This window comes from Calypte anna, chromosome 2 (genome assembly GCF_003957555.1).
Source record: "Calypte anna isolate BGI_N300 chromosome 2, bCalAnn1_v1.p, whole genome shotgun sequence".
NCBI classification, from domain to species: Eukaryota; Metazoa; Chordata; class Aves; order Apodiformes; family Trochilidae; genus Calypte; species Calypte anna.
In genome coordinates, this window is record NC_044245.1 from 107934733 (window position 1) to 107947976 (window position 13244).

The 13244-nt window shown below is 43.4% G+C and overlaps 1 protein-coding gene across 1 annotated transcript in view; it reads right to left on the reverse strand.

Annotated features, from left to right (window-relative positions):
• Window positions 1-13030, reverse strand: part of KLHL14 (kelch like family member 14) — a 59327-nt gene extending 46297 nt beyond the window's left edge. Inside the window, exon 1 of the mRNA XM_008497574.2 lies at window positions 12093-13030. Within this exon, the coding sequence (XP_008495796.2) occupies window positions 12093-13030 (938 nt within the window). The remainder of the gene's footprint in view (window positions 1-12092) is intronic.
• Window positions 13031-13244: the final 214 nt, after the last annotated feature.

Sequence of the window (13244 nt, forward strand, 5' to 3'; positions counted from 1 at the left end):
GATGGGTTCTTTTATCCAAAGTAACTAATTCACCAACATTGAGATCTCTTCCAGTGAACTAAGTAAAGATGGTATATGATTTTAAATCAAAAAGTGTATTTTAAATTAAACATTTTCAAATTATTTTCAAATCATTTCCTTCAGGCACACCAACCTAGGAATTTGATAACTCATATAAGTAGCTTTGTTTTCAGAAATGTTTATCCATAAACATATCTAAATCCTACTCACTTCAAAGGTATTATCAGAGGTGCAGCAGTTCTAAAACTCAGATCATTAGTACAAAGTCTAAACTAACCATGAATACACAAGGCAAAATTCTGATTCCAAGAGTTTGTCAACTCATAAGGAATCAGAAGAAAAGACAGAAACAGACTTCAGAACTCCCGACAACCCTGACTACCCAAAGCTCTTTTTCTACCTTAGTAGCCTCATGTTAATAGAAAACATACGGATGGGAAATATTCTTCTTGCACATTGTTTTCTTTTATTAGCATATCTATCAATCTTGCACTGATGGTTTTTTTCTTATCTGGGCAGTTAGTAGAAGTCCATTCTATCAAGGCTGGCAAGAAAACAAGCCCCAACAACAGGTTTGCTCCAGACACTTCCAGTTTTCAAACAATGCAGTAAGGCTTCCCTCCTTCGCATGAGTAGGAAATGCACATGAAAAGAAGAATACAACAATGAAGTGGCAGTCATGTGGTTCTTCATGCATTCAGTGCAGTATTACACATCAGAAAGAAAACTGAATTTTAGACATTCAGGTGATCATGATAACCAATGAAGAAAAAGAACATCTATTCAACTACACATTCATCTTAACACAGGATTACAATAAAAACAAAAACCTGGAGCATTATGTCTCTTTTAATACTGGCTGTCATTTTGGTGTCATTGGTGCCTCTTCAGACCAGGGATCTCACAGACATGGGATGCCCTGCTCTTGCTTGAGCTTTTACCTTAAACACAGCAGAGCCAAATCATACTTTAAGTATTTGCTCTTTGAATTCAGGCTCAGACAAAACCAGCCAGAAGATCAGCCTGGATCCAGCAAGAGTGAACAAATGGTAAATTTTACTGATACCCACAAATCTTATTATGTCAAAGAATTTGAGAAACTGAAGGCTGACACAGAGTAATACCATCAAAACAAGAGGTAGCAAGAACCTCAAAAAGAAGCTGCAGGATAAACAGAATGTTGCACTGAGGTTTAGATACCAACCTTAATGGAGGTAATAGACAAAGAGATAAATACACTGTCCCAATCAGTATTTCAAGTGCAGACCTTTTATTTGTTAACATTACAGACTTAATTTAATATTCAGATACCAGGACAATCATTAGTGACCTTTTCCTTCTAAAAAGGCATCTGAAAAAGTTTTATCCCACAAAACAGTAATGGAGAATCCAGTTGCACTCTGCAAATCTGACCTAATGATGAGGGCATCCATTTCCCTGTTATTGAAGAAACTGTTTGACCATCACAGAAGGTGTGATGAGATCTCTGACAATCACCTTCCCTGCTCCTGGACAGACATTTCAGTGCAACAAAAGTGTCATAGGAAAACTGCTTATTTCAACAGATTTTGGCTTCCACACATAGTTGACTGCAAAGATAGCCATGATTAGCAACGCATTTAATTGAGAGAAAATACTGTTATCCAGCAGTTTAACTATGAACTTGATGAGAGACATAAGATATAATGTAAATTTTATTTTGGACAGGGAAATTTTTTGAGATCTTGTTATCATAAAAAAATGAATTCATGAACATTATAACCTATAGGTGAATAGGTTACCAGAATCGCTTCCAAAACATAAAACATTACCAGGGAAATGACCTGAGCCCTCACAGCCCCCAGACCAAGGTCCAAAGATCAGACTTCTGCTGGAATTCTGACCCACCAGGAGTATTTTTCTCCTTATATCCAAAGTACAGACCTAACAGAATATCATGACTTTGTTGAAGCATGCTGAGCTCTCATGAAAAAAATGTCCAAGAAATAATTTAGTTCTTGGGTTCAAAATATATCTAAAAATATGCTGAACAAATTAATGTTCCTTAATGAATGGATTTTTCTGACTCTTCTAAGGCACATCTACTCCCCAAAGCACATCTGAAAGAACATGAAAAATCTGAGAACTGGTTTTATCATTCATTCACGTTAGTGCCATGCAGATTTTGGTTTTAATCTTTTCATTCTCAACATGGCCATGCTTAGCAAGAGGCCCAGAGTTCAAGTTTTCATTGCAGCAGAGCTCACTGTAGTGTTCACTGAAGACATTCAGTGATGCCCAAGAGACACCACCTCTCCTGCTCATGTAATGCATGTTGCTGACTACTGACAGACTGAAGTTTAGGAACATGGATACTAAGTTGAGAATTATTTGCTGCAGATATTCATTGTTGCTCTGTTACCCAAGTCTACTAGTTTTTTTCATTTCTGTCCAGTGCATTTGTTTAAATACACAAAGAAAAAAAGGAGGCACTGTTTGCTCCAACAGCAGTATTTTCTTTTTGTCTAAAAATCAGAAGTCTAAGGGTAAGTGAATCTTTTGCCTGACAAGTCACACTGAACTGTTGCAAAGCTACCTGACAACTTAAAATTTTTCTTTACTTCTACAATTGCCTAACAATTTTCCATTCCCTGTATTAAAATAATTTATCCATATTTTGGAGCAGTGAATATTTTTCTCTATGAATCCAATCCCACTGCTGTTATTCATTGAAGATGGTCTCTAAGAAAACATTGATGAGTCAGGGCTGGAAGATTTTTAAAGTGAATGTCCTTCTCTTTGGGATACCAGCCTCTGAACTGAGAGGCAGCTCGTGGTGGGTGGACACCTATCCTTAAAGAGCAGCACCTACCATCAACATTCCTTTGGGAGTAACACTCAGGAATATCCTTCTCATCTTCCTCTCCCTGTATTACCAGCTTATTCATCATGTTGACAGGAGACCTGTACAGCACCCCAGCGAGAGATGCTCACTAGCTTTCCTATATGGAGTCCCACCTAGGCTGCTGTACTCCTACCAAACACTGTCATGCCCTATAGCTTGAAACAGACTTTAACAGATGTGCTGCATATACAAGATCATGAACACCATGTCTCCAGTGACAGTATCTATACAAATACATCTTTTGAACTCAGTTCTTCAAATTCTCTGAGATTTGAACGCAAAAGACATCCAATACTGGCCAGAGAGTATCTGAAGCATTGTAAGGGATTTGAATCTAAGGAATTTTATTAGCAAAGCTTATGTTGGTAAGAGTCACAAAACCTGTGTCATGAACCTTACTGATGAAACTGTGCCAACAACTGATTTTTCTGTATTGTTGGAAGTTTTGAAAAACCTAAAAGAATTGATCCTGAATACTTTTAAAAGTAAAACTAAAGAAAGCGTGAAGGTTAGGTGCTTTTGCAATTTGCCTTCCCTTTCTCACCTCCTTTCTTTTTCTGGTTTGTTTTAGACTGAGGTGGTACAATAGAAGTGTTTATAGAATGCTTCAGGGTGGCTAAGCCCACACTTTTTCCCCTAGGAAATTTCAGTCAGCTCCTCTTTTTGACTTTCAGACTGGGAAAAGTCAAGAAGGTCCTTTTCTTTGTTTGATTCTATACTGGATGTAGATATATAGGCTTCTTTTCCTTAGAAAGGCAAGAACAAGACACACTACTTATTGCTGTCTCACCCAAGCTGTGACTGGTTACCTTTTCTTTTGCTTTTTTTTCTGAAAAGAGGCAGTCAGGGATGATAGGAAGAACAAACTGTGGCATCAACTTCTATTTACTTCCAGCCTCAGTGCAAACCGTCTGTTTCCACTGAACTTGGCAGATGATAATATTTGCTCAAAGTTTATTGTCTGCTTTCCAAGAATACAGAAAGAAGTGTAGACTACTAAGCACTAAGCATGATGGTCTTTAAAGAAAACTTCAGGAAAGCAGCAAATACAAAAACTGATGCCAGGAATTACCTACTAATGGATTCTAACTTCCCATATTCTTTCATTTCTTTGCATGGTCCTTTGCTAAACCTGCAATACCAGACAGGATGTGTTTCAAAAATACCAACAACAGAGATCTATACAGAGCAATGGATTCAAAACTTTTATTCAGGATTTTTATTAACTTCCCTACCCAATCTTTCCAGGCCATACTTTGAAAGGGTAATGGAAGACTTTGTTCATATTTAGAAAACTGCTCTGATTATTAAAACATAGGAGATGTTTGAAAAGAGAAAATGGTCTTTTAACAGATTAGGAGGATTTTTTTCCTAGTGTGAATTTCACAGAAACAAAGCTTTTTTCCTGGCAAACTACCTTCTGTTGATTTTGTGTTCTACATTTGCTTTCCTCACTCCCCTTGCCCCCAAGGTTTGCTGTACTTTTTCTGCAAGTACAAATCCAAACAATTGCACCATTGCAGCTCAGTTCCATTAAGTGCCCAGAAGTTACAGAGACAGGATTCTTCTTATTCTTCTGCTAAAAGGAAAAAAAACAAAGCACCCCCAGTCCCCAGGCCCCCCAGGCCACAACATGCCTCCAGAGACTCTGTTCTTTCTATCTCCTCTTTCCACGTGAAGGCAAAGACTCAACAGATAAGCCCTAAACAGCACATGCAGCAAGCCTAGATGGACTGTGTTGCCAAAGCATGGACAAGACCCCACAAGACCTCACAAGAGGCAGCTCTGTTCTTATAGAAACCTACAGGATCCATTAATAAGATGCACATTGCAGGTGCTTGGAAAGAGGCATTTTGCTAATGTACAGCATTTGAGGAGGAAGTTCCCAATTTCACAGGCACTCTGCCCTCAGTTTGAGTAGTTTAGTAAGGTTGGGGGTTTTTTAATTGAACTTCATTTTCCCCATAGAACCAGGTGGCTTGAAATCCAGTGAAAGACTTCCCTTCTTGGAAAAACAGTTTGGAGATTCAGATGCAGATACCTGAAGCTGCTTCAAGTGCTAAAAAGTGATGGAAAGCTGAGGAACAGCACAGCCCAACCAGCTGCAGCAGCTTTTGGAGATCCAAGCTACAAGGTCTGGAGCAGTCAGCATTAGTGTGTGTGACTACACGGAGCCTGTGAAGCTCTGAGGAGCCACTGAGAGGTCAGGGGCCATGGCAGCAGGGTATTTAAGAGAAAGGACAGGTGGAGGTGAAGCTCAGGTAGGCTGGATCTGAAGAGCCCTTCCTGGGAGCAAAGAGGAACCTATAATGCAGACTGCTACGAGAAACAGAGTAGCTTGGATGTTCAAAAGGCTTTGAAGTAGAAGATTTGGTCAAACAGAAGCAAGAGAAGTCACAGGATGCGCAAGGAGGTACAGGGATTCATAAGGACATAACTCAGGAGGTGCTGGCAGTTCACAAAGGAGACAACCACAACTGGGGCTTATGACAATTAAACCAGCTGGTAGGGGGGGTACCTGCACTTGGCACCCCTTCTTCACCCACAGATGTTGGAAAGACGGTTGCCCATAAGAAAGGCTATTAAATGGAATGAATAAATTATAAAGAGCATAATTTACCAACACAATGGTAGCCTGTCTATGAAGACAGGCATGGAGACTTGCAGTTGTTCAGCCTGGAGAAGAGAAGGCTCCAGGGAAAGCTTACAGAAATCTTCCAGTACTTGAAGGGGGCTACAGGAAAGCTGAGGAGGGACTTTTTACAAGAGCGTGCAGGGAGAGAGAAAACAATTTCCAACTGAAGAAGGGTAAAGATTTAATCAGGAAGAAATTTTTACTGTGAGGGCAATCTCACAGTTGAGGTTGTGTGGGCACTGTGTGTCTGTGCACTCCCTTTACTGTGAGGCACAGGTTGCCCAGAAAAGCCTGGAAGTGTTCAAGACCAGGTTTGATGGGACTTTCAGCTACATGGTCCAGTGGGAGGTGTCCCATGCAAGAGCCCATGCAGGAGGGTGGGACTTAAATGATCTTTAAGGTCCCTTCAAAACCAAAATATTCTATGATTTTATGTTTCTCCTAAGGAATACTGTAACTGGGCCAAGAAACTGGCTATAACCAATGACACTGCAGCTCTCAAGGATTTTACCAGTCAGGTCATATATGCCCTTTAAGGACAATGGTGCTGCCTCTGACTATAACCTAAGCTCCAGGCCTTGCTCTCCCTCTCAAATACTCAACATCTCTCCACTTACACTTCAGTACTAGCCTGTCTGCAAAGGCAAATGAATGCACATAAGGCAAGTAAGGCAAGCAGGTGAGACTAACCAGGATTAAACTGTCTACAGGTCTGTGGTTCACTTCCCTGCAGCCTCTAATGTGTCAGTCTCCCTTCTGCAGCTCAGCTGAGAGAGTCCTGGCACAGTTACAATTTCCTGATATTAATTCAGGCACATAAGACCTGATACAAAGCCCACTAAAATAAACCAGAGCTTCACTTTTCCTTCGTGCACACTGCAATGCAAATGTTACTAATTCACATACACTTTAAGGTATGTTTATTATCCAGATGTTAATTCGAGGTATGAAATATTTCTCTATTGCAATTAACTATGAATACAAAAATTAATTAAAAATCAAAATATTGATGTCAGGATTAAAAAGGATCAGGCAGGTGGCTGTTACCAGAACACATGACAATGCATTTCTGAAAAGAAACTAGTACATTTTTTTACAACCATTGCAGATGCCCTACTTAGATCCTACAAAAATCCTAGCAGAAAAAAAAAAAGGTCAGATTCAACTACACTCTGTGAGATTTGTAAACAGATAGTGTCATCACTTGGCTCTGCGAACAAAGATTTAAGAAAGAAATTATTTAATTGCCATGTGACATAACCAGTTTCTTCATATTTTGAATTTATCCTGCAGAAAGTAAAACAGAATGGGTATCTGTCTCTTCCACATAAATGCTAGCATCTCCCACTGTTCAGCACCTTGCACTTTCCTTCTTCATCAACACCTTTCCATTGAGTGAAAACTGGCCTTATCATCTTCATCACTTCTCTCTGTTTAATTTGCTGTCACTGTGACTAATATCACCTAACACAGTTTGGATGACACCCTCTCCCTGAAGAAATTAAAGAAAAATATAATCCTCTACAATTACTTTCAGTGGGATAAGAATTTGCACTTCTCATCTTCCCAAAGTTTAGGGAACAAAGGTATAGAAAAACAGCTGGGTCTGTACATGCTGGGACTTTGAAAACAGCACAGTCAGTCTTAGCCTTCTTATGTCTTGGTGTTTTTATTTCCCTCCTTTCTCTTTTCCTCTTAAATTCTGTATTTACTGCCTAAAGTTTTTCCCATCTCAGGTCACTTGGTTGACCCCTGTCCATTTTTCCTCCCCTGCATCTGAAACAGCTTTGACAGAAACTGAAATACTCAGTTGTTCACAACAGATGCTGTTTCTGCCAAGAATGACTTTTTTTTCCTTTTTTTTTTTTGTTGCCTCTCTTCTTTTCATCTGCCAGATTCTTTTTTGTTTTGCTTTCCTCCTCTTCTGTCTGGTATCCTATCCTTTCACTTCTCTCCCTTCAAAACTGCTCTCTCCCCTTTTCCCTCATTCACACATCCTCACTTCCACTACTTATGTCCTGTTTCTCTCACAGGGTATCTCAATTCCTACCTTTTCCTGCATTTTCCCCACTCTCCCAGGTTCCTCACTTCCCTCTATGCTCAGGTACTAATGCAGCTGTACAGACAAGCAGCTGCTGATTTGCCTGCAGATCCTGGGAGGAGCTGGGCCAGCCCAAACCACTGATGGCCAAGAGGAGCTGCAGCTGACAAGCAGCTCCCAAGGCTCTACAAGGCTGTCTCTTCCCACCCAAACTATCTTCTCATGTCTGTTTGGATCAGAAGTCATTGTGAATAGGTAGAAGAGAGCAAAAATATAAAATCATTGCAATGTTCCATTAGAAGGTAGCAAGATTTCAGTAAAGCATTCAATAATAAGCCCTGTAATTTAAATATTTTTTTGGTAATGCTCCATTATCTGTCTACAGCTGTACTGTGTATGAGCACAAGAAAAACTAAAAGTAAAAGCTACCTGTTTCACAGCAGTGATGTGTTTTTAAGCATTTTCATTGTTGCAAATAAACATGGAAGCAGTAGTAATTCTGACTTGCTCACTCATCTCTAAAAGTGAAGTTCTTCCCAGCAACACAGTAATGCTGTAACCTAGACCTTTCAAAACTGGAAACACATACTGTGCATTATATAAAATACATTACAAAATAACACACAGAGATGTTAATCAGCTCAATATTCTAGTGAAGTTCCAAGAGACAAAAAGTAATTGGTAAATGAGCATTCCTCTTTCTAAATGCATTTTTCCCCGGGATTACAGAAAACATGATACAGCACCAAGTTATGTGTGTCTCTCGGGGACAAGCATAATTTAAGCCTAACATCTGGGTTCCCCATAATGGGCCCAAGTCTCTCTATGCTGAAAGGAACTGGGATTTTTCCTACTGATCTCAAAACTGACTGCCTCAAGAAGCTCCAATAGTGGTTTATGTGCTGAGGCCCTACTGCAGGGTGAGGACTGCAGAGGCCAGAAAGCTCCAGCATTAACCTGTGAAATGGAGATGGAAGTCAAAGGAATTACCAACTTTGCCTAGAGTTGAGCACCCGATCAAATGACAGTCCAGAGTCAAAACACCCACCCCCCAGTGGTAAAGCCCTAAACTTCTGAGTGCACAGCAAGGTTCACAAGTTAGGAACTTCATCACTCATCTTTTTAAACTATGATCATTTAGTTGCTGGACTTCAAAAAATAATTTTGCAAAAATGCATGAAGGTGTTCAAGTGTTACCTTCTCTCAGGAAATTTAATGAAAAAAAATATTAAAAAATGCTCTCCCTGCAGGTAAACTGCATTTTTCACTGTGGCACAGAAGACAACCATGCTAAGAGTGCCAGCATCACTTGCACTGCAGGACCAGGATGTGTAGCACTAACTTTGGAAATAACTCTGCTCAAAGTGTGCAGGCTGCCTCTTAAGATCCAAAATCACTTTCCTGCCACACTGAAAATAGCAAAACCTTGTGTCTGTCAGACAAATGAGCCACGTAAAGAACAATCTTAATGAAACAACCTCTGCTGTTTCTCCAGTTGCATTTCAGAGGAGTATCATGGTATTTTAAGGTTTCCATCACATGTATTTCATTTAAGAAATGCAAGTAGCCCCAATTCCATAGTACTCCAAAGTAGCAATGCATCTATAGAAATGCATGTACATATTGGTACAGACTTTTAGACTATTTTTTTTTTTAAGTAGCACATTACAAAAAAAAAAAATTTTTCTTTTTAAAAACGCAGAAAATGTACTGGCAATTTCTAATTCTGAGTGCAATGCTCTTAATTTCTTCAATATAGTAATGGATGGCTATGGCACTGCTTATATTTCTCACCGGCCCATACTGTACTGTGCAGTATATATTATACTGCACAACTGGAAAAGTTAATCTTTCTAAAGACAAGAGAATCTTTTGAGAATGACTCTTCATTAAACTTTCAACTCCAAATTACCAAGGTCACCATTGATCACAGTAAAGGTAATAATAGCTTTAATGTCCTTTGCTGTGTAATAATTTTTGCCTACTTGTACACACACCTGTTAATTACTTTTAAGATTTCCTTCCACAAATTAGTAACTTAAATAACTGCATATTTTCCACTTTAAAAATAGATTTTTACTTACTGAATGTCAACTTGTCAAAATTGTTAAGAGAAACAATGGGTAACAAGAAGGACAAGTCTGGAAATCTCTCTAATATTATGTAAGTTTCTTTTGGTTTTTTTTTTCATGTTTAAGAAAGCATTTGAACACTTGGATAGCCTAAGGAAATCTTAAAATGATTAAGATTCAAAGACAGGCCTTTGTGACCTTTATGAATTCCCAGGAAAACCATCCAAGACCCAAACCAAAAATATACCAATTGTATGCTGCATCACAGAGCATTTCAACATCTCCATCATTTAAATGTTTTGAGTACGTTCTAATGTCTGCCTATAAATAAAAGGAAATATTTTTTTCCCCAATTTCTCCGCCACCAAAAAACCCAATCAAGAGAAGCTAGTTGTAACACTGTCATTAAACACAGTAAACACCGTAAAGTTCAGAAGGTGATGGTATGTTTTTGTGCAGAGCCTCTGAAATGCCACTGCCTGCACAGATGTGCAGACCTGCTACAAATAGAAAACATAGTACTTGTGGCTATGTGGCATTTGGAGTCCCCCACAAGCCATTAAGTAAACTCAACTTAGAATCTAATCTAGGTCTACCTAAAGTGTGATCCTTTTGTGTACGCTTACGGGGCCAGCCAGCTCCCAGCACCAAGGGTATCAGATTCTTGCAGCATCCATGACACTTGTAAGCATTCAGTGGTCAGAACACCACTACATATCCTTCAAATGACATGGACCAATGAAGCTGGAAGGTATCTTCACTGAACCAAGCCGGCTAGTATCTCAGCAATCCACCAGGACACAAGCCCCAGAATGCCCCTGGTGGCGTGCAGCATCTTGACTGAGAAGGACGTGGTGGGGTTTGCATTTCTGAAAGTCAAAAATTTTGAATACTAAAATGCAGAAAGGGTACACGCCAGCTACAGCAGCGGCACCTCAAAAATACTTTACAGTGCGAAATGCTGGTGTTTGTTTTTTACTGTAGGATTTCAGAGTGAGAACTGGTTAGGCAGCAAGGTGATGAGCACGACAAAACACTAACAGAGAGAGCTAGCCAGAGATCATAACAGAAGGCACAGCATTTCCAAAGTTAAATCACCGGGGTACCCATTACATGAAGATATAAAGAATCCTCTGCATTAATGCTAAGAGAGCATGTTATCTAAAATATTTAACAATCACTAGTTTTTCCTGTGGCTGTAAAGTCATTAATAATATTCACCTATTAGTCAAAAAGCTGAATAATACAAAGTGTGCTCTGATTTCTGCACTACCATGCCACTGTACTTAGATGCTATTATCTTTCCATTTTCTAATGAAATAAAGTATAAACATATATTTAAATGACAGAAAAATTAACATACTTTTAATTTTTAATATATTTATTGCTCATTAAATGACATGCTGTGCTTTCAGTTCCTAAAACTAACTTCACATTGTCAATCTTTGACATCATGATTCATTAATGACCTTATTAAATGAAAATAACTGACATGTCATAGATGTAAGGACTATGAAGTCACAAGTTTCCATGCACAATACAGACACCATCCGAACACCAGCAATACCAAGGTGTGCACAAATAATGTAGGTATTTACGAAAATAATTCATTAGATTTAGAACTTGGGTATCACAGATGAAAACGCCCTGCAGATGCGCTGCTGATAATCATTGTTAAGGGCTAACACTGTGGGGCAAAACCACAATAAATATAAATGGCCTAAAATAAATAATTACAACAGGTTCCCAAGGTGCGGGCGCTCTTACACACAGTGAAGACCCCGGGACCGGACACCACGTCTGACGGAGTTGCGATAGCCGCCAGTACGCCGGGAGGCCACGGGGAGGACTGGGCTGGGTTGGGCTGGGCCGGACCGGGCAGTCGAGGGACCCACGCCCTGGGAAACTCCCGCGGCAGCACGCCCCGCCGGCCATCGCCACCGAGACGGCCTCCCGCCCTCGGACTCGGCCTCCGACCCCGCCGCTGCCCCAGCCCTGCCGGGGCTCCAGCCCTCCCCGCCCAGCTCCTCTCTGATGGAAAGGCGGCCGGCGGAGCCTGCCCGGCCCGGCTGTCTGCGCAACGCAGGGCGGGCGGCCAGAGAAGCGCTGCGGGGCTCTCCCTGCCCCGCCACCCGCCCCTGGCCGCAACGGCCCCGCCGGGCCGAGGGGAGGGGATGAAAAGTTTAGCGGTGCTAAGGGCGGGCAGCTCCGCGCCACCGCCGCCCGGTCCGGCCGCAGCCGCCGCGCCTCCTCCAGCCCCCTCCGGAGGGCGCCCGGCCCAGCCCCCGCGGGATCCTTGCCCACCGCCGCCTCGGCCCCGCAACCTGCGGGGACTCCCCGCTCCCCCAACCTCCCTCCAGCGGCCAGGAGACGCCGAAGGAGCGTCCGTGAGGAAAGCCTCCCCTCCACGCCCCGTCCCTCCTCGCCGTCCCCCCTCACCTGCTGGCCAGGCTCTGCCGGCAGTGCTGCCTGAAGGGCATCAGGTGGTAGTTCATGGCGTCCAGCAGCAGCTTCTGGCAGACGGGGTCGGTGCGCATGAAATCCACCGACTGGACCCGCTCCACCAGCTCCGGGGCCGGGATGAGGGCGAAGCGGAGGCGCTTCATGAGGTCTGGGGCGTACTGCATGCGGGTCTCTCGGTCGTGCTCCAGCCACAGCACGGACATCTGGAAAAGCGCCAGCTCCGACTCGACGGGGGGGGGCAGGGAGTCGAGCAGGGCGCGCATCTCCTCGAAGTTGAGCAGCAGCACGTCCTCCACCAGATACTTGTTGGCCAGCTTCTTGGTCTCCTCCAGGCCGTGCAGGGCGGCGATCTTGCACACCTGCTTGTAGTTCTGCACCGAGATCTGGTCGTTGAGGAACTGGACGCACAGCTTGGTGACCTGCGGGATGTGCAGGATCTTGCTGACCGACAGCACCTCCTCCACCGTGTCCAGCGAGAGGGTCACGTTGGCCGTGTACAGGTACTCCAGCACCAGCCGCAGTCCGATGGACGAGCAGCCCTGCAGCACCAGGTTGTTGATGGCCCGTGGGCTGGCCAGCAGCTTGTCCTCCGGGGAGGAGGACGGGGTACCGGGCTCCTCCTGAGGCTGCGGCGGCGGCGGTTCCTTCGGCGGGCCCCCCAGCCCGTCCTGGGCGCCGGGTCCCAGCCCCAGGGCGTGAGGGTGCCCAGCGCTCCCACCGCCGCTGGAGAAGAGGGATCGGAAGTACTGGGAGCAGGAGGCCAGGACGGCTTTGTGGCAGTGGAACTGCTGGCCCTGGGCCGTCAGGGTCACGTCGCAGAAGAGCTGCTTCCTCCACAGCAGGTTGAGGCCGTGCAGCAGGTTGTCGCTGTGGCTGGGGTCGAAGGTGGAGGTCCTGTCCCCGGATCTGGACATGGCGAGCGGCCTCCGACACACCTGTCTTTTAAACCCTCCTCCAACCTGGGCAGAGGGGTGGGGAGGAGAGCGGGGTGGGGGGGACAACACGGGACGACACAACAATAAACATAGAGCTTTAGAGGCCCGGAGGGCGCATCCCAGCCGTGTGACCACGGGTGGCGGGGGCAGCAGTCAGGGGATGGGCTCCCCTCTGCCCCCGCCGAGCCGCCCC